We start from the raw sequence: 22,622 nt of genomic DNA on the forward strand, positions 1-22,622 counted from the left end.
CATTACTGTGATCAACATGTGTTTTTGACAGTACGATCGCTGTCCAAAGTGACACAATTCAAAACCAATGTTAGTAATTATACGAATAGAATAAACAATTAGTTACTGTATGATTGAAGTGATGATTACTTATATTGTGCATTAACGTATGATTGAAGTGATGATTACATAAACGTATGATTGAAGTGATTACTTATAATGTGCATTAACGTTAAGGTTACGTTAATCAAGATGTTCTTTTGTGAGGGGCATATGTGTGTATACATTATATTAGCGATTCGTAACACATATACATATTTACGCATTTAATTATATTATATTATCTATCACAACTAGGAGGACCATTTCATTGGTACCTTTCACATATTATAGAGTTATAATTCTCCACCACCACTATTTTTCTAGCAAGTTCACAGAATGTTAATGGAATTAGTTTTTTTAAGGATAATCTTAGTATTCACACTAATATCGGCCCTTTGTTGCTTCCACAAAAGATTAATTGTATATATCCCAAACAATATTATTTACCTAACTCACATTCAGCACAACACACCACCTCTAAGTACATACTAGTACATTATGTATATATACACCTTATCTTGTATATATACTCTATTTTTATTTTATATAGATAACCCCTCCTCATTGTATTATATGCACAATATAAGTAATCATCACTTCAATCATAAGTTTATGTAATCATCACTTCAATCATACGTTTATGCACAATATAAGTAATCATCACTTCAATCATACAGTAACTAATTGTTTATTCTATTTGTATAATTACTAACATTGGTATTGAATTGTGTCACTTTGGACAGCGATCGTTGATCGCAGTAATGTTATTATTGTTATTATTGCTATCCGGGGGTGTGACCAATGGGGTCCCTTGGTATCATCCACCACGGACCAATAACGTTTTTTTCTTTAGTATGACATCCGTAGGTGGGACCAATGGGAGCCTTTGTTTACATTCATTCGGGACCAATAATACACTTTCTAAGACACAAATGGGCATCAATGATGGCATATAGCCTGTTCCGGCAGAAATAGAGGTGCGCTCCGTATCAATATTTTTATTGGAAGCTTCCCCTCTGAGTAACAGCTTACGAGCAGTTAGAATGGCCGTTGGTAATTTAGCGCGCAAAAACTTTTGATTGACGGCTAAACAGACGTATCACCGAGCCTTCACTACGAGCTGCCCAAATACATCATGATTGATGGCCAGTACATCCAAATAGATTACAGAAATTACAAACACTTAAATTATTAAATTTTCACTATAAGAAGTACCAGGTTATTGTGAAATATTAATATGTAAACATACAATATAAGAAACATTAAGGCCTAGATTTGGAGTTTGGCGGTAGCCGTGAAAACCAGCGTTAGAGGCTCCTAACGCTGGTTTTAGGCTACCGCCGGTATTTGGAGTCATTCAAAAAAGGGTCTAACGCTCACTTTTCAGCCGCGACTTTTCCATACCGCAGATCCCCTTACGTCAATTGCGTATCCTATCTTTTCAATGGGATCTTTCTAACTCCGGTATTTAGAGTCGTGTCTGAAGTGAGCGTTAGAAATCTAACGACAAAACTCCAGCCGCAGAAAAAAGTCAGTAGTTAAGAGCTTTCTGGGCTAACGCTGGTTCATAAAGCTCTTAACTGCTGTACTCTAAAGTACACTAACACCCATAAACTACCTATGTACCCCTAAACCGAGGCCCCCCCACATCGCCGACACTCGAATAAATTTTTTAACCCCTAATCTGCCGACCGCCACCTACGTTATACTTATGTACCCTTAATCTGCTGCCCCTAACACCGCCGACCCCTATATTATATTTATTAACCCCTAACCTGCCCCCCACAACGTCGCAGCCAGCTACCTACAATAATTAACCCCTAATCTGCCGACCGCAAAGAGCCGCCACCTACATTATAGCTATGTACCACTAATCTGCTGCCCCTAACACCGCCGACCCCTATATTATATTTATTAACCCCTAATCTGCCCCCCTCAACGTCGCCTCCACCTGCCTACACTTATTAACCCCTAATCTGCTGAGCGGACCGCACCGCTACTATAATAAAGTTATTAACCCCTAATCCGCCTCACTAACCCTATAATAAATAGTATTAACCCCTAATCTGCCCTCCCTAACATCGCCGACACCTAACTTCAATTATTAACCCCTAATCTGCCGACTGGAGCTCACCGCTATTCTAATAAATGTATTAACCCCTAAAGCTAAGTCTAACCCTAACACCCCTCTAAGTTAAATATAATTTTAATCTAACGAAATTAATTAACTCTTCTTAAATAAATTATTCCTATTTAAAGCTAAATACTTACCTGTAAAATAAATCCTAATATAGCTACAATATAAATTATAATGATATTATAGCTATTTTAGGATTAATATTTATTTTACAGGTAACTTTGTATTTATTTTAACCAGGTACAATAGCTATTAAATAGTTAAGAACTATTTAATAGCTAAAATAGTTAAAATAATTACAAATTTACCTGTAAAATAAATCCTAACCTAAGTTACAATTAAACCTAACACTACACTATCAATAAATACATTAAATACAATTCCTACAAATAAATACAATGAAATAAACTAACTAAAGTACAAAAAATAAAAAAGAACTAAGTTACAAAAAATAAAAAAATATTTACAAACATTAGAAATATATTACAACAATTTTAAACTAATTACACCTACTCTAAGCCCCCTAATAAAATAACAAAGCCCCCCCAAAAAAAAAATGCCCTACCCTATTCTAAATTACTAAAGTTCAAAGCTCTTTTACCTTACCAGCCCTGAACAGGGCCCTTTGCGGGGCATGCCCCAAGAAGTTCAGCTCTTTTGCCTGTAAAAAAAAAACATACAATACCCCCCCCAACATTACAACCCACCACCCACATACCCCTAATCTAACCCAAACCCCCCTTAAATAAACCTAACACTAAGCCCCTGAAGATCTCCCTACCTTGAGTCGTCTTCACCCAGCCGAGCCAAATTCTTCATCCAAGCGGAGCAAGAAGAGGTCCTCCATCCGGTAGAAGTCTTCATCCAAGCGGGGCAGAAGAGGTCTTCCATCCGATTGAAGTCTTCATCCAAGCGGAATCTTCTATCGTCATCCATCCGGAGCGGAGCGGAGCGGCAGCATCCTGAAGACCTCCGACGCGGAACATCCATCCTGGCCGACGACTGAACGACGAATGACGGTTCCTTTAAATGACGTCATCCAAGATGGCGTCCCTCGAATTCCGATTGGCCGATAGGATTCTATCAGCCAATCGGAATTAAGGTAGGAATATTCTGATTGGCTGATGGAATCAGCCAATCAGAATCAAGTTCAATCCGATTGGCTGATACAATCAGCCAATCAGATTGAGCTCGCATTCTATTGGCTGTTCCGATCAGCCAATAGAATGCGAGCTCAATCTGATTGGCTGATCGGATCAGCCAATCGGATTGAACTTGATTCTGATTGGCTGACTCCATCAGCCAATCAGAATATTCCTACCTTAATTCCGATTGGCTGATAGAATCCTATCAGCCAATCGGAATTCGAGGGACGCCATCTTGGATGACGTCATTTAAAGGAACCGTCATTCGTCGTTCAGTCGTCGGCCAGGATGGATGTTCCGCGTCGGAGGTATTCAGGATGCTGCCGCTCCGCTCCGGATGGATGACGATAGAAGATTCCGCTTGGCTGAAGACTTCAATCGGATGGAAGACCTCTTCTGCCCCGCTTGGATGAAGACTTCTACCGGATGGAGGACCTCTTCTTGCTCCGCTTGGATGAAGAATTTGGCTCGGCTGGGTGAAGACGACTCAAGGTAGGGAGATCTTCAGGGGCTTAGTGTTAGGTTTATTTAAGGGGGGTTTGGGTTAGATTAGGGGTATGTGGGTGATGGGTTGTAATGTTGGGGGGTATGTTTTTTTTTACAGGCAAAAGAGCTGAACTTCTTGGGGCATGCCCCGCAAAGGGCCCTGTTCAGGGCTGGTAAGGTAAAAGAGCTTTGAACTTTAGTAATTTAGAATAGGGTAGGGCATTTTTTTATTTTGGGGGGCTTTGTTATTTTATTAGGGGGCTTAGAGTAGGTGTAATTAGTTTAAAATTGTTGTAATATATTTCTAATGTTTGTAAATATTTTTTTATTTTTTGTAACTTAGTTAGTTTATTTCATTGTATTTATTTGTAGGAATTGTATTTAATTTATTTATTGATAGTGTAGTGTTAGGTTTAATTGTAGATAATTATAGGTATTTTATTTAATTTATTTATTTATTGATAGTGTAGTGTTAGATTTAATTGTAACTTAGGTTAGGATTTATTTTACAGGTAAATTTGTAATTATTTTAACTATTTTAGCTATTAAATAGTTCTTAACTATTTAATAGCTATTGTACCTGGTTAAAATAAATACAAAGTTACCTGTAAAATAAATATTAATCCTAAAATAGCTATAATATCATTATAATTTATATTGTAGCTATATTAGGATTTATTTTACAGGTAAGTATTTAGCTTTAAATAGGAATAATTTATTTAAGAAGAGTTAATTTTGTTAGATTAAAATTATATTTAACTTAGGGGGGTGTTAGTGTTAGGGTTAGACTTAGCTTTAGGGGTTAATACATTTATTAGAATAGCGGTGAGCTCCAGTCGGCAGATTAGGGGGTAATAATTGAAGTTAGGTGTCGGCGATGTTAGGGAGGGCAGACTAGGGGTTAATACTATTTATTATAGGGTTAGTGAGGCGGATTAGGGGTTAATAACTTTATTATAGTAGCGGTGCGGTCCGCTCGGCAGATTAGGGGTTAATAAGTGTGGGCAGGTGGAGGCGACGTTGTGGGGGGCAGATTAGGGGTTAATAAATATAATATAGGGGTCGGCGGTGTTAGGGGCAGCAGATTAGGGGTACATAGGGATAATGTAAGTAGCGGCGGTTTACGGAGCGGCAGATTAGGGGTTAAAAATAATATACAGGGGTCAGCGATAGCGGGGGCGGCAGAATAGGGGTTAATAAGTGTAAGGTTAGGGGTGTTTAGACTCGGGGTACATGTTAGAGTGTTAGGTGCAGACGTAGGGAGTGTTTCCCCATAGGAAACAATGGTGCTGCGTTAGGAGCTGAACGCGGCTTTTTTGCAGGTGTTAGGTTTTTTTTCAGCTCAAACAGCCCCATTGTTTCCTATGGGGGAATCGTGCACGAGCACGTTTTTGAGGCTGGCCGCGTCCGTAAGCAACTTTGGTATCGAGAGTTGAAGTTGCGTTAAATATGCTCTACGCTCCTTTTTTGGAGCCTAACGCAGCCATTCTGTGGACTCTCAATACCAGAGTTATTTTAAAGGTGTGGCCAGAAAAAAGCCAGCGTTAGATACGCGGGTCGATACCGACAAAACTCTAAATCTAGCCGTAAGTTTATTTACATATATCACAGGTAACTATATCTCCTACAGAGATATATGTATTATTATATTGCAGCAGGGGTGGTGTCTTTCCAAATGATGGTTTCTGATTGGTCTGACATCTGATAAGTGTTGGGGGTGGGATATGGGTGTATCTTTAGTAGCATAGCCCTATATAAGGAGGTAAAGATTTGTTTAGAAACATGCCTAAGGAAACAGTATATCTGAGAAACGCGTTGCATGGTTTCCCTATGTATTATATACATTTTTAAACACTGAGATGAGTGGTAAACTTTTTTTATATGTTTTAATAAACCTATTTTTATACAAACCCACCCTCAGTGTTATGTATGGTATCCTCTTTGCTATGCTACTTTAGAGTGCTAACGCTCTGACACCCATTGATTTGCCACTTTGGATCAGCTAGCTGGATTGCTGCTAAAATCCAGCCCGTCTCTATAGGCATAAGTGATTGCCTTCAACACATGTGAGTATCCTGTGTATCTTTGGCTACTATTGTTACTGAACCACCATTGATCTGCACCATTGGCGCCTCTATCCATTGCTTTCACTTTTAGATTTCCTCCTGTTGGATGCCGGTAGAGAGCTGCCTCCACGCTCAGCCAGCTGGATTGCTGTTGAAATCCAGCCTGAACCTACTGGCATAATTGATTGCCTTCACCTATTGTGAGTACCCTGTGTTCATATACTATCAGTACACTCTAAGAATCTCCATTGATCTGCACCATTGGCGCCTCTTCCTTGTTGTCTTTTCTTAACAAATATAAAATAGAGGCTAATTCTGAAGAGCCCTGAAAAAAAAAGTACAGAGTTCAAGAATATTTACCAGCAACATCGCCTCCCGAGGAGCTCAAACCCCTTGTACTCTCAGAGACTCCCAGACAGTCCCCATCAAAAGAAAACATAGTCCAACAAGGACAAGCAAAAGGAAATCACGGCAAAATGAGCAAATTATTCAGCCACAAAGAAAGTATCAGACCTGTTCTAAAAAAACAGATCAAAATTACAGAGACAGCTGAGAAAGCATCACAGGCAAAGTAAACAAAGCTGAAAAAGAAGTCATAGAAAATGGACAAAACAGAGAAGCATTAGATGCTACAATCAGAAAACCAAATACTGCTATACAGAAAACAGCCAAGGGATTTCAGCCTTCAATAATCAGACAAATTCAAATGATACCCTAGAAAGGAACCTTTATCTGAAGAATTAAGGATCCCAATGGAAAAAAGATCTTTCAACCATGCAGTTGAAGAAACAAGACTGAATCTGTTAAATATAGAAATAATAACCAGACAAAAACTCTGCAACACCCCGATATCTGTTATAGACAAAAGGGCAACCAGAATCAAGAAAAAAATCGAGGAACTGAAGCAAGACCAAATGAAAAGGCAATAAACTGCAAATACTTGTCCAAAAAAGTAGATCTCAGAACCTGAAAAGGAACATACAAATATCCCTTATTCCAACAATAGAACTGGAATAACCACAAGTAAAATTAGAAATAGGGGAGGATGTCCTGGCCATTAAGGCCCAATCCAAATAGAACTTGGCTTCTAGATAAAGCGAGATAAAACTAGTTTCTTAGAGGAAATAAAAACAGCTTATAGATCCTAAAGGAACTAAAAATGCTTAGAAGCTTAGATATACCCCTGTCCTGAAACCTGCAGAAACAGAGACAGTAATAGAATTCAAACAATTTCTTTCCCAGAAAGGAAGGAGATAAAAATGTAGATTAAAAACAGCATAATAGCAGTCCAACCATAAAATTCTTAAAAAAGGTCTGCCAAGGACATATTTGTGACAATAGATATTGTCCTAAATAAAGTAAAATTCCCTGAATTCACCCAAATATGTGCCAAATAATGTTTCCCTCGGTATAAGGTCCTGGTCTAGGGTCTTACCTCCTCAGGTACCAGAATACAAGCATTGAATGCAAAACTCTTACAGCACTATAAGGCCTTAATAATGGAGAAAGAAAGAGGTGGAGAGGCCCTTTTCAGTGCACCCTGCTTCCTGTGCATAGCACCTGAAAACCAGATCCAAGCATCTATGCAGCGCTCCTGCTGCTGTGAAGAGCGCTAAACTCAGCCATAATGAGGAGCTGTAAATTTAAGGAGCCAGAACCAATCCAATTGTAAAATAGAGTGAACCCCTTTAAACATTACATACCACCAAATAAAAACTATATAATTAACCCTGGTATGTATTCTACAAAAAACTTAATATGTGGTATAGCCACTGATCACAGTGTTACATTTTCCTTGTGCACAAACATCATGCAGTCTATAATAACCAAGGATTATGTAAATGCTGACACTTTCTGAATGATAAATGGATGTAATATCCTAGGTATGAACCCAGTTCTGTGAGCCAACCCATTTTAAACTGGCTATGCTAAACATACTACCATATGTACCTACTGAAAGCTTGAGGGCTGTGTGAGACATGCAGATACTTTCCCAGTTAATGTCCCTTCCACTGTTCTTACCCAGTTGTTGGTCCTGAGGATACAGTAGAGAGCCCACCATGTACTATGACAGAGGATATACTGAGGGAGTACATCTTCATGGCCAAGCAGGAGGTGCTAAAGGAACTGTCCCAGAGACACCTGTGGAAGGCTTGAGAACACTTCTCCCACAAGGAGATTAACATTGCAGAGCCAGTACTCTCCTCCAAGTTTTACTTTATGATGGAAAATGGGATTTATATTATTAATTTTTAAATAAAATCCTGAGCACCTCTATCTTCTCCTGCTCCTGTAACGAGGCAAAGTAATACAGGGAGGATTAGGGAAGTAGGAGGGATATTAAAGCTCTTGATGTAGAGTGTCTTTGCCTCCTCCTGGTGGCCAGGTGATAAATCCTCAACAGTAATGAATCGTAGACCTCCCCAACAAAGAAAGGAATTTATCAGGTAAGATTAAATTGTTTTTCAGCTGGCATGCTTTCTTTTTTACCCTATTAGCCAGGTCTGCATGTACAAAAACTTCCAGTAGATCTCTAAAGGTGGTAATTTCCTTAGCGGAGTTAGCTCCATACACCTTAGGCATGGCCTCCCATAGCTCTAAGGTTGGTAAAGTAAGCATATTTTTAAATTTAGCTGAAGGAACATAAGGAACTGCAGAAGCAGACTTTAAAAAACAAGCATCTTAGTGTTAGTCATAGGAGAATGAAATACTTTAAAGAAGGACTCCCTGAGTGCTCCCCTGTGGAGAAAAAGGTCCTTAACACCTCTGCAATAGCACAGATAACCACTGTCTAGAGGTAGAAATGAGCTAAGCTATGCAGGAGGTCACCTAGGCGTACATTTGCAAACTAAAACAGGCAAAAGGCACACATGATTCACAGCTCTTCACTCAAATCTCTGAGCTAACAAGCCAGACACCTGATTTGAACCACTTGGCTCGTCACAATAGTAGGAAGAAAATTAAACTGGTAAGATGCGTTAAATGGCATCACTTACCGTGAAAAATCGTCATCTCCCAGCATTCCTTTTGGAACAGGAGAATACCGTGATGGGGATGGTGGCAATGGTTGACCAAGGTATCCTGGTGGATTGATATGGTTGTCCACTTGCTGAGAATAAGCTGAAACAAACAAAATTGCAAAAATTAACTCAATTTGATTTTAGTTCCAAGAGGCTGTATAACTATAACAAATTGTTTCATTCATAAAAATAGGGAAAAGTACACAAAAGCTTTTTCAAAGAATATTAAAGTTGTAATTAAACATTTTCTTTTAACTACATACTTGAAATCAAGCAATGTAAACTTAGAAAAAAATTAAGTGTGAACGGACCACATGTAATAATACAAAAACATAATTTATGCTTACCTAATAAATTTATTTCTCTTGTGGTGTATCCAGTCCACGGATCATCCATTACTTGTGGGATATTCTCATTCCCAACTGGAAGTTGCAAGAGGACACCCAAAGCAGAGCTGTCTATACAGCTCATCCCCTAACTGCCATATCCAGTCATTCGACCGAAAACAAACAGAGAAAGGAGAAACCATAGGGTGCAGTGGTGACTGTAGTTTAATTAAAATTTAGACCTGCCTTAAAAAGACAGGGCGGGCCGTGGACTGGATACACTACAAGAGAAATAAATTTATCAGGTAAGCATAAATTATGTTTTCTCTTGTTAAGTGTATCCAGTCCACGGATCATTCATTACTTGTGGGATACCAATACCAAAGCTAAAGTACACGGATGATGGGAGGGACAAGGCAGGATTAAGCGGAAGGAACCACTGCCTGAAGAACATTTCTCCCAAACACAGCCTCCGAAGAAGCAAAAGTATCAAATTTGTAAAATTTTGAAAAAGGGTGAAGCAAAGACCAAGTCGCAGCCTTGCAAATCTGTTCAACAGAGGCCTCATTTTTGAAGGCCCAGGTGGAAGCCACAGCTCTAGTAGAATGAGCTTTAATCCTTTCAGGGGGCTGCTGTCGAGCAGTCTCATAGGCTAGGCTCATTACGCTCCGAAGCCAAAAGGAAAGAGAGGTTGCCGAAGCTTTTTGACCTCTCCTCTGTCCAGATTAAACGACAAACAGGAAAGATGTTTGACGAAAATCCTTAGTAGCTTGTAAGTAAAACTTCAAGGCACGGACTACGTCCAGATTATGTAAAAGACATTCCTTCTTTGAAGAAGGAATAGGGCACAACGATGGAACAACAATCTCTTGATTGATATTCTTGTTAGAAACCACCTTAGGTAAAAACCCAGGTTTGGTAGGCAGAACTACCTTATCTGCATGAAAAATCAGATAGGGAGAATCACATTGTAAGGCAGATAGCTCAGAGACTCTCCGAGCCGAGGAAATAGCCATCAAAAACAGAACTTTCCAAGATAAAAGTTTAATATCAATGGAATGAAGGGGTTCAAACAGAACTCCTTGAAGAACCTTAAGAACCAAGTTTAAGCTCCACGGGGGAGCAACAGGTTTAAACACAGGCTTAATTCTAACCAAAGCCTGGCAAAAGGCCTGGACGTCTGGAACCTCTGACAGACGCTTGTGCAAAAGAATAGACAGAGCAGAAATCTGTCCCTTTAAGGAACTAGCTGATAATCCTTTGTCCAAGCACTCTTGGAGAAAAGACAATATTCTAGGAATCCTAACTTTATTCCATGAGTAAGTCTGGGATTCACACCAATAAAGATATTTACTCCATATATTGTGGTAGATTTTCCTGGTAACAGGCTTTCGTGCCTGTATTTAAGTATCAATGACTGACTCGGAGAAGCCACGCTGTGATAGAATCAAGCGTTCAATCTCCATGCAGTCAGTCTCAGAGAAATTAGATTTGGATGATTGAAAGGACCTTGTATCAGAAGGTCCTGTCTTAGAGGCAGAGTCCATGGTGGAAAGGATGACATGTCCACTAGGTCTGCATACCAAGTCCTGTGTGGCCACGCAGGTGCTATCAGAATCACCGATGCTCTCTCCTGTTTGATTTTGGCAATCAGTCGAGGGAGCAGAGGAAACGGTGGAAACACATAAGCCAGGTTGAAGAACTAAGGCGCTGCTAGCGCATCTATCAGCGTCGCTTCTGGGTCCCTGGACCTGGATCCGTAACAAGGAAGCTTGGCGTTCTGGCGAGACGCCATGAGATCCAACTCTGGTTTGCCCCAACGATGAATCAACTGAGCAAACACCTCCGGATGGAGTTCCCACTCCCCCGGATGGAAAGTCTGACGACTTAGAAAATCCGCCTCCCAGTTCTCCATGCCTGGGATATGGATTGCTGACAGGTGGCAAGAGTGGTACTCTGCCCAGCGAATTATTTTTGAGACTTCTACCATCGCTAGGGAACTCCTGGTTCCCCCTTGATGGTTGATGTAAGCCACAGTCGTGATGTTGTCCGACTGAAATCTGATGAACCTCAGTGTTGCTAACTGAGGCCAAGCCAGAAGAGCATTGAATATCGCTCTTAACTCCAGAATAATTATTGGAAGGAGTTTCTCTTCCTGAGTCCACGATCCCTGTGCCTTCAGGGAATTCCAGACTGCACCCCAACCTAGAAGGCTGGCATCTGTTGTTACAATTGTCCAATCTGGCCTGCGAAAGGTCATACCCTTGGACAGGTGTACCCGAGACAACCACCAGAGAAGAGAATCTCCGGTCTCTTGATCCAGATTTAGCAGAGGGGAAAAATCTGTGTAATCCCCATTCCACTGACTCAGCATGCATAATTGCAGCTGTCTGAGATGAAGGCGCGCAAATGGCACTATGTCCATTGCCGCTACCATTAAGCCGATTACCTGCATACACTGAGCTACCGAAGGGTGCGGAATGGAGTGAAGAACACGGCAAGCATTTAGAAGTTTTGATAACCTGGACTCCGTCAGGTAAATTTTCATTTCTACAGAATCTATAAGAGTCCCTAAGAAGGAGACTCTTGTGAGTGGGGATAGAGAACTCTTTTCCTCGTTCACTTTCCACCCTTGCGACCTCAGAAATGCCAGAACTATCTCTGTATGAGACTTGGCAACTTGAAAGCTTGACGCCTGTATCAGGATGTCGTCTAGATATGCCTCGCGGTCTTAGAACCGCCAGAAGCGAGCCCAGAACCTTTATAAAGATTCTCGGGCTGTAGCCAACCCGAAGGGAAGAGCTACAAATTGGTAATGCCTGTCTAGAAAGGCAAACCTTAGAAACCGATGATGATCTTTGTGAATCGGTATGTGAAGGTAGGCATCCTTTAAGTCCACTGTGGTCATGTACTGACCTTCTTGGATCATGGGTAGGATGGTCCGAATAGTTTCCATTTTGAAAGATGGAACTCTGAGGAATTTGTTTAAGATCTTTAGATCCAAAATTGGTCTGAAGGTTCCCTCTTTTTTGGGAACCACAAACAGATTTGAATAAAAACCCTGTCCTTGTTCCGTCCGCGGAACTGGATGGATCACTCCCATAACTAGGAGGTCTTGCACACAGCGTAGGAATGCCTCTTTCTTTATCTGATTTGCAGATAGCCTTGAAAGATGAAATCTCCCTTGTGGAGGGGAAGCTTTGAAGTCCAGAAGATATCCCTGAGATATGATCTCCAACGCCGAGGGATCCTGAACATCTCTTGCCCACGCCTGGGCGAAGAGAGAAAGTCTGCCCCCTACTAGATCCGTCGCCGGTTAGGGGGCCGTTCCTTCATGCTGTCTTAGAGGCAGCAGCAGGCTTTCTGGCCTGCTTGCCTTTGTTCCAGGACTGCTTAGGTTTCCAGGCCTGCTTAGATTGAGCAAAAGTTCCCTCTTGTTTTGAAGCGGAGGAAGTTGATGCTGCACCTGCCTTGAAATTTCGAAAAGGCACGAAAATTAGACTGTTTGGCCTTTGCTTTGGCCCTGTCCTGAGGAAGGGTGTGACCCTTACCTCCAGTAATGTCAGCAATAATTTCCTTCAAACCAGGCCCGAATAAGGTCTGCCCCTTGAAAGGAATGTTGAGTAATTTAGACTTCGAAGTCACGTCAGCTGACCAGGATTTAAGCCATAGCGCCCTACGCGCTTGGATGACGAATCCGGAATTCTTAGCCGTTAGTTTAGTCAAAAGAACAATGGCATCAGAAACAAATGAGTTAGCTAGCTTAAGTGTTCTAAGCTTGTCAATAATTTCAGTCAGTGGAGCTGTATGGATGGCCTCTTCCAGGGCCTCAAACCAGAATGCCGCCGCGGCCGTGACAGGAGCAATGCATGCAAGGGGCTGTAAAATAAAACCTTGTTGAATAAACATTTTCTTAAGGTAACCCTCCAATTTTTTATCCATTGGATCTGAAAAAGTACAACTGTCCTCAACCGGGGATAGTAGTACGCTTTGCTAAAGTAGAAACTGCTCCCTCCACCTTAGGGACCGTCTGCCATAGGTCCGGTGTAGTGGCGTCTACTGGAAACATTTTTCTAAATATAGGAGGTGGGGAAAAAGGCACCCCCGGTCTATCCCACTCATTGCTAATAATTTCTGTAAGCCTTTTAGGTATAGGAAAAACATCAGTACACACCGGTACCGCATAGTATTTATCCAGCCTACACAATTTCTCTGGTACTGCAACTGTGTTACAGTCATTTAGAGCAGCTAATACCTCCCCAAGCAACACACGGAGGTTCTCAAGCTTAAATTTAAAATTAGAAATCTCTGAATCAGGTTTCCCCGAATCAGAGATGTCACCCACAGACTGAAGCTCTCCGTCCTCATGATCTGCATATTGTGACGCAGTATCAGACATGGCCCTTACAGCATCTGCACCTTGATGGTTGATGTAAGCCACAGTCGTGATGTTTTCCGACTGAAATCTGATGAACCTCATTGTCGCTAGCTGAGGCCAAGTCTGAAGAGCATTGAATATCGCTCTTAATTCCAGAATGTTTATTAGAAGGAGTGACTCCTCCTGAGTCCACGATCCCTGAGCCTTCAGGGAGTTCCAGACTGCACCCCAACCAAGAAGGCTGGCATCTGTCGTTACAATTGTCCAATCTGGCCTGCGAAAGGTCATACCTTTGGACAGATGGACCCGAGATAGCCACCAGAGAAGAGAATCCCTGGTCTCTTGATCCAGATTTAGTAGAGGGGACAAATCTGTGTAATCCCCATTCCACTGACTGAGCATGCAGAGTTGCAGCGGTCTGAGATTTAGGCGCGCAAACGGCACTATGTCCATTGCCGCTACCATTAAACCGATTACTTCCATGCACTGAGCCACCGAAGGGCGAGGAATGGAATAAAGAACACGGCAGGAATTTAGAAGTTTTGATAACCTGGACTCCTTCAGGTAAATTTTCATTTCTAAAGAATCTATCAGAGTCCCTAGGAAGGAAACTCTTGTGAGGGGGGATAGAGAACTCTTTTCCTCATTCACGTTCCACCCATGCGACCTTAGAAATGCCAACACTATGTCCGTATGAAACTTGGCAATTTGGAAGTTTGACGCCTGAATCAGGATGTCGTCTAAATAAGGGGCCACTGCTATGCCCCGCGGCCTTAGGGCCACCAGGAGCGACCCCAGAACCTTCGTAAAAATTCTTCGGGCTGTAGCTAACCCAAAGGGAAGAGCTACAAACTGGTAATGCCTGTCTAGGAAGGCAAACCTGAGAAACCGATGATGATCTTTGTGTATCGGAATGTGAAGATAAGCATCCTTTAAATCCACTGTAGTCATGTATTGACCCTCCTGGATCATAGGTAGGATGGTACGAATAGTTTCCATCTTGAATGATGGAACTCTGAGGAATTTGTTTAAGATCTTTAGATCCAAAATTGGTCTGAAGGTTCCCTCTTTTTTGGGAACTACAAACAGATTTGAGTAAAATCCCTGTCCCTGTTCCTCCTTTGGAACTGGATGGATCACTCCCATAACTAGGAGGTCTTGTACACAGTGTAAGAATGCCTCTCTCTTTATCTGGTTTGCAGATAATTGTGAAAGGTGAAATCTCCCTTTTGGGGGGGAAGCCTTGAAGTCCAGAAGATATCCCTGGGATATAATTTCCAACGCCCAGGGATCCTGGACATCTCTTGCCCACGCCTGGGCAAAGAGCAAAAGTCTGCCCCCTACTAGATCCGTTACCGGATAGGGGGCCGTTCCTTCATGCTGTCTTAGAGGTAGCAGCAGGCTTTTTGGCCTGCTTACCCTTGTTCTAGGTCTGGTTAGGTCTCCAGACCGTCTTGGACTGAGCAAAATTTCCCTCTTGTTTTGCATTAGAGGAAGTTGATGCCGCACTTGCCTTGAAGTTTCGAAAGGCACGAAAATTAGACTGTTTGGCCCTTGATTTGGACCTATCCTGAGGAAGGGCATGACCTTTTCCTCCAGTGATATCAGCAATAATCTCCTTCAAACCAGGCCCAAATAGGGTCTGCCCCTTGAAGGGAATGTTAAGCAGCTTAGACTTTGAAGTAACGTCAGCTGACCATGATTTAAGCCATAGCGCTCTACGCGCCTGGATAGCAAAACCAGAATTCTTAGCCGTTAGTTTAGTCAAATGAACAATGGCATCAGAAACAAAAGAATTGGCTAGCTTAAGTGCTCTAAGCTTGTCAAGTATGTCATCCAATGGAGTCGCTACCTGTAAAGCCTCTTCCAGAGACTCTAACCAGAACGCCGCAGCAGCAGTGACAGGAGCAATGCATGCAAGGGGCTGTAGGATAAAACCTTGTTGAATAAACATTTGCTTAAGGTAACCCTCTAACTTTTTATCCATTGGATCTAAGAAAGCACAACTGTCCTCGACAGGGATAGTAGTACGCTTTGCTAGAGTAGAAACTGCTCCCTCCACCTTAGGAACTGTCTGCCATAAGTCTCGTGTGGTGGCGTCTATTGGAAACATTTTTCTAAAAATAGGAGGGGGAGAGAACGGCACACCTGGTCTATCCCATTCCTTAGTAATAATTTCTGTAAACCTTTTAAGTATTGGAAAAACATCAGTGCACACCGGCACTGCATATTATTTATCCAGTCTACACAATTTCTCTGGCACTGCAATTGTATCACAGTCATTCAGAGCAGCTAAAACCTCCCTGAGTAACACGGGGAGGTGTTCAAGCTTAAATTTAAATGTAGAGATATCAGAATCAGGTTGCATCATCTTCCCTGAGTCAGAAACATCACCCACAGAAAGAAGCTCTCCTTCTTCAGCTTCTGCATATTGTGAGGCAGTATCAGACATAGCTCTTAAAGCGTCAGTATGCTCTGTATTTCGTCTAACTCCAGAGCTATCTCGCTTTCCTCTAAATTCAGGTAGTCTGGCTAATACCGCTGACAGTGTATTATCCATGACTGCCGCCATGTCTTGTAAAGTAAACGCTATGGGCGCCCTAGATGTACTTGGCGCCATTTGAGCGTGAGTCCCTTGAGCGGGAGTCAAAGGGTCTGACACGTGGGGAGAGTTAGTCGGCATAACTTCCCCCTCGTCAGATTCCTCTGGTGATAAATTTTTTAAAGACAGAATATGATCTTTATTGCTTAAAGTGAAATCAGTACATTTGGTACACATTCTAAGAGGAGGTTCCACAATGGCTTTTAAACATAATGAACAAGGAGTTTCCTCTATGTCAGACATGTTTGTACAGACTAGCAATGAGACTAGCAAGCTTGGAAAACACTTTAAACCAAGTTAACAAGCAAATATAAGAAACGGTACTGTGCCTTTAAGAGAAACAAATTTTGTCAGAATTTGAAAAACAGTGAAAACAGGCAGTAAATCAAACGAAATTTTTACAGTGTGTATAATAAGCTAACAGAGCATTGCACCTACTTGCAAATGGATGATTAACCCCTTAGTTCAAAAAACGGATCAAAAAAACGACATAGACGTTTTTTAACAGTCACACCAAACTGCCACAGCCTTGCTGTGGGCCTACCTTCCCCAACAAACGATTTTGGAAAGCCTAAGTGCCCTTTAGAGGTGTCCTATAGCATTCAGGGGACTCCTGGAGGAAGCTGGATGTCTCAGTCTGTAAAAGTTACTGTGCAAAAAAGCGCTAAATTAGGCCCCTCCCACTCATAGTAACACAGTGGAAAGCCTCAGGAAACTGTTTCTAGGCAAATTTAAGCCAGCCATGTGGAAAAAACTAGGCCCCAATAAAGTTTTATCACCAAAGTATATATAAAAATGTTTAAACATGCCAGCAAACGTTTCATATTGTAAATATAAAAGAGTATTACCTCAGAAAGTAAGCATGATACCAGTCGCTATTAAATCACTGTATTCAGGCTTACCTTACATAAATTTGGCATCAGCAGCATTTTCTAGCATTCACATCTTCTAGAAAAATATTAACTGCACATACCTCATAGCAGGATAACCTGCACGCCATTCCCCCGCTGAAGTTATCTCTCTCTTCAGTCATGTGTGAGAACAGCAATGGATCTTAGTTACAACCTGCTAAGATCATAGAAATCACAGGCAGATTCTTCTATTTTTCTGCCTGGAACAAAATAGTACAACTCCGGTACCATTTAAAAATAATAAACTTTTGATTGACGTAAAATAACAGCTACATTTCACCACTTCTCTCTTACTACCTCCATGTTTGTTGAGAGTTGCAAGAGAATGACTGGATATGGCAGTTAGGGGATGAGCTATATAGACAGCTCTACTGTGGGTGTCCTCTTGCAACTTCCTGTTGGGAATGAGAATATCCCACAAGTAATGGATGATCCGTGGACTGGATACACCTTACAAGAGAAATTGTCTGCTAAAATAACTACTTAAAAAGATGAAAGGTAATAATGAAATTGCTCAGTGAGGCCTTCCAAAAACATACAAATTATAACCAAGTTTATACTTACTAATATTTCATTTTTATTTTTTTACCTTCAAATTAGAATATTATGAGTACTAGTAGGTAAATGTTCTCTGATCATTGGAGAGACCACCCCGAAAAAGACACCTCCAAGGAGACTAAGGATCCCACTCATATGTATACAGTTTGCACTTCCGTTTTAGTCAGGTTACATATAGCAAAAACCTTATTTGGAATGTCAAAGCAGAATGGGATTTGACCAAGAAACGGCTGAGATTGTCAGGGTGCCAGGAATCAGACTGAGATGAGAAGTGCAAAAATAATCACACCTTTATTCATAGCAAAAAATATTAAAAAGTCCACAAGTCAAATAAGCCAGGAGTCAAAACCAGAGCTGGTAGTCAGACGAGCCGAGTCAGGAGCCAAAGCAAATAGTCAGACGAGCCGGAATCAGGAAGAAGGAGAACAGCAGAGTCAGGAAGAAGCCAGGGATCAGGAACCAGGAAGGACGCCAGACAGCCAGGTAATACACAGGAACTCTCACAAACAGGTCTGAGATGACGCAAAGGCAATGCATACTGAACAAAGAGAACAGAAGTGATGACATCAAAATTCTGAGACTGCATCCTGTCTCACATGGATGATGCACACCAGTCTAGCCATAAAAGGAAGTGTAGGAAATGAGCAGCGTCACCCACAATGCACCATAGTCAGGAAGAGAGGGGAGTAAAATGGCTGCCAGCAGCACATGGCAAACAACAGGGAAAAAACCCTGACAGTACCCTCCCCTCAACGACCCCTCCCCCGCGGGAGGACAAAAGGCTTATTGAGGAAACGGGCATGGAAGGCACGGAGGAGGGTGGGAGCATGAACATCAGAGGAGGGAACCCAAGAACGCTCCTCCGGACCGTAGCACCTCCAGTGAACCAAATACTGTACACAGCCCCTGGACATACGAGAGTCAATAATGCTGCTGACCTCATACTCATGGTTGTCAACAAAGATAGGACGGGGACGAGGTAACACAGTGGTAAACCGATTACAAACCAATGGTTTCAAGAGGGAGACAGGAAAAACATTGGAGATGCGCATAGCAGGAGGAAGGTCAAGAGCGTAGGCCACAGGATTAACCCGGAGTATTCGAAAAGGACCAACATAATGGGGAGCCAATTTATTGGAAGGCACACGAAGGTTCAAGCTGCGGGAGGACAACCAAACTCTCTCACCAACCTGGTAGGAAGGTGCGGGCAGAGGCCTACGATCAGCCTGGAACTTTTGGCGCTGCATAGAACGATGAAGGCAATCCTGAATCTGCCCCCACGTGGAACGGAGTTGCCGGAGATGCTCCTCCAAAGCCGGAATACCCTGAGACATGAATGAATCGGGCAACAAGGATGGTTGAAACCCATAATTCGCCATGAACGGGGATAACTTGGAGGAAGCATTAATAGCACTATTAGGAGCAAACTCTGCCCAAGGTAACAGTTCAGACCAATTATTGTGGTGATCTGAGACATAGCAACGGAGGAACTGTTCCAGAGCTTGATTAGACCGTTCTGCAGCCCCATTGGAATGAGGGCGATATGCCGAGGAGAAGGAAAGCTGGATACCCATTTGACCACAAAAGGAACGCCAAAATCTGGAGACAAACTGGCTACCCCGGTCTGACACTATCTCCTTGGGTAACCCATGTAAACAGAAGACCTCCCGGGTAAAAATCGAAGCAAGAACCTGAGCAGTAGGCAGCATCATCAAGGGAATGCAATGTGACATTTTAGAAAAAACGGTCAACCACCATAAGGATAACAGTATTGCCATTGGAAACAGGGAGCTTGACAATGAAGTCCATGGAAAGATGTGTCCAAGGACGCTCACCATTAGCAATAGGTTGAAGAAGACCCACAGGAAGACGTCGAGGAGTCTTATTCTGTGCACAAACTGAGCAGGAGGCAACATACACAGCAATATCAGAACGAAGACCTGGCCACCAGAATTGTTGAGTGACAGACCAAATCATTTGGTTCTTGCCTGGGTGACCTGCGGCTTTAGAATAGTGGTAAGTGTGCAAAAGTTTAGTTCGAAGATTCTCAGGAACAAAACACTTACCACTAGGTTTCTCAGGAGGTGCATTGGTTTGTGCAGCCAGGATCTCCTCCCCCAAGGGAGAAGTCAAATTAGTACGTATGGTAGCCAAACTATGGTCAGGAGGTATAACAGGAGTAGGTACAGACTCCTCCTTGGACAGAGGCGAAAATTGTCGAGAGAGGGCATCAGCCCTAACATTCTTACTAGTGGGCAGGTAGGAGACCACATAATTAAACCGAGACAAAAATAGTGCCCATCTGGCCTGTCGGGGCGACAAACGTTTTGCTTCAGATAGATAAGTTAAATTCTTGTGGTCAGTAAGAATGAGCACTGGCACGCTAGTACCCTCGAGAATATGCTTCCATTCCTTGAGTGCCAAAATTATGGCCAATAATTCCGTTGCCAATTTCATAATTGCTCCGCTGGAGACAATTTCTTAGAGAAGAAACCACACGGATGCAAGGAACCGTCAGGCGTAGGACGTTGAGACAAGAGGGCACCTACTCCAGTCTCAGACGCATCGACCTCAAGAACGAAAGGCAGGAGAGGGTTAGGATGAGCCAGAACTGAAGCGGCAGCAAAGGCAGTCTTAAGACTATCAAAGGCCTTAATGGCAGTAGGTGACCAATGGAGTGGATCATTCTCTTTACAGGTCATGTCTGTGATAGGTTTGACCAAGGAAGAAAAGTTTTTAATAAACTTTCTATAGTAATTGGCGAACCCCAAAAAACGAATAGACCGAAGACCAACTGGGCGAGGCCACTGCAGAACTGCAGATAACTTGTCAGGATCCTTGGAGAACCCTGCAACGGAGATAACATAACCTAGGAAGGTTACTCGAGTCTGATGGAACTCACATTTCTCGAGTTTACAAAACAGGCCATTCTCACAAAGTCTCTGAAGAACCTGTGTGGGTGAGTGTATGAGGATTTCGTCTAAGTACACCACAACACACTGTTGCAACATATCTCATAGGACATCATTAATAAATTCCTGGAAAACAGCAGGAGCATTACATAGGCCAAAGGGCATTACAAGATACCCATAATGCCCGCTCCTGGTGTTAAATGCAGTTTTCCATTCGTGACCCTCCTTAATCCAAACGAGATTTTACGCTCCTCTCAAATCAAGTTTAGTAAAGACCGTAGCTCCCTTGAGGCGGTCAAAGAGTTCCGTAATGAGCGGAATAGGGTAAGCATTCTTAATGGTAAGACAATTAAGACCCCTATAATTGATACATGGTCTTAACTCGCCACCCTTTTTCTTCACAAAGAAGAAGCCAGCCCCTGCAGGAGAGCCCAGAGGAGGGATGGCTCCGGGTTGCAGGTCTATGGCACAATCGTAAGGCCGTTGAGGAGGCAACGTACTGGCACGCACCTTGTCAAACACGTCTAGGAACTCTCGGTACTCCTCTGGCAATTGAGATACCGAAGAATTGCACAAGACTTTAACTGGTTTCCGAAGACAAGTGGAAATACATTGCGGGGACCACGACAAAATTTCGGATCTGCGCCAGGGATAACCCAGAACAACCGGAAAATGCGGAGAGTTTATCACCTGGAACTGGAGGGTTTCAAAATGGAGAGCCCCAACAGCCCATGGACAACGGAGCAGTTTCGTGAGTAACGAGTGCGGGTTGAAGGGGCCTGCCATCAATGGTCTCAATAGCAAGCGGAACAGACAGAGGCAAAACAGGAATGGAGTGTTTTGATACAAAAGCACTGTCAATGAAATAGCCCACAGCACCGGAGTCCACAAGAGCCTGAGTGACTATGGAGGAGTCCACCCAGGAAAGGACAACGTGACTAAAGGTTTCTCCTTAAGCGGTTCCGGGGACAAAGATAAACCACCCAAGGTCTGCCCCTGAAAGGACCTTAGGTGTGAGTGCTTCCCGGCCGTGTAGGACAAGACTTCAAAAGGTGGCCCTGTAACCCACAATAGAGGCAGAGCCCCTCCCTCCTCCTAAAGGCCCTCTCTGCCGAGGAGAGACGCGTGAATCCCAACTGCATTGGCTCAGCAGTACCTGGTGACTCGGGACCAGGAGGCATGGGAGGAGAGGGAGGTATGGGTGGGAACGAACACGCAGGAGACAACTGAACAGGAGGCTTCTGCAAACGCTCCTTGAAAGAGGGTCTCTCTCTGAGTCTGATGTCAAAAAAGACACCAATGCCTCGAGATCCTCTGGTAAATCTCTGGCAGCAACTTCGTCTTTTATCGCATCAGAGAACCCATGAAAGAAGGCGGCAACAAGGGCTTCATTGTTCCAACCTACCTCTGCGGCAAGCGTACGGAACTCAATGGCATACTGAGCAACAGATCTTGTACTTTGCTGAATGGACATGAGTCGTTTAGCAGCAGAGGAGGAGCGAGCCGGAACATCAAATACCCTTCGAAAGGAGGCCACAAATTCAGGGTAATTTGAAATCACAGGTTTATTAGTCTCCCACAAGCCCAGGCAAGAGCTGTGTCAGAGAGTAACGAGATGAGAAATCCCACCTTAGCTCTGTCAGAGGAAAACGCCTGAGGTAACATCTCAAAGTAAATGCCCACCTGGTTCAAAAACCCTCTGCACTGAATAGGATTGCCTCTATATCGCTGAGGTAGAGGTGCAGAACCGGACATGTTCCTGGTAGGCATAGGTGCAGCAGCGGAAACAGGAACAGCAATAACTTGCGGGACACTTTGGTCCAAAGTGCAGTGCGAGTCAGCAGGGTTTGCAGGGCTAGTGCAAATTGATCCAAGCGGTGATCCTGTTCATACATCCTGTAAATGATGGCAGGTAAAGGTGGATTATTAGCACCATCAGGATTCATGGCCTTTGCGTAATGTCAGGGTGCCAGGAATCAGACTGAGACGAGAAGTGCAAA

General features: G+C 42.8%; 1 protein-coding gene across 1 annotated transcript in view; it reads right to left on the minus strand.

The window, feature by feature from the left end:
- Positions 1 to 22,622, minus strand: part of DLG1 (discs large MAGUK scaffold protein 1) — a gene marked incomplete in the record, with an annotated part of 930,518 nt that overhangs the window by 426,367 nt on the left and 481,529 nt on the right. Inside the window, 1 exon segment of the mRNA XM_053710194.1 lies at positions 8,912 to 9,035. Coding sequence (XP_053566169.1) covers positions 8,912 to 9,035 — 124 coding nt within the window.

The sequence above is a fragment of the Bombina bombina genome, chromosome 4 (genome assembly GCF_027579735.1).
Source record: "Bombina bombina isolate aBomBom1 chromosome 4, aBomBom1.pri, whole genome shotgun sequence".
Taxonomy (NCBI): Eukaryota; Metazoa; Chordata; class Amphibia; order Anura; family Bombinatoridae; genus Bombina; species Bombina bombina.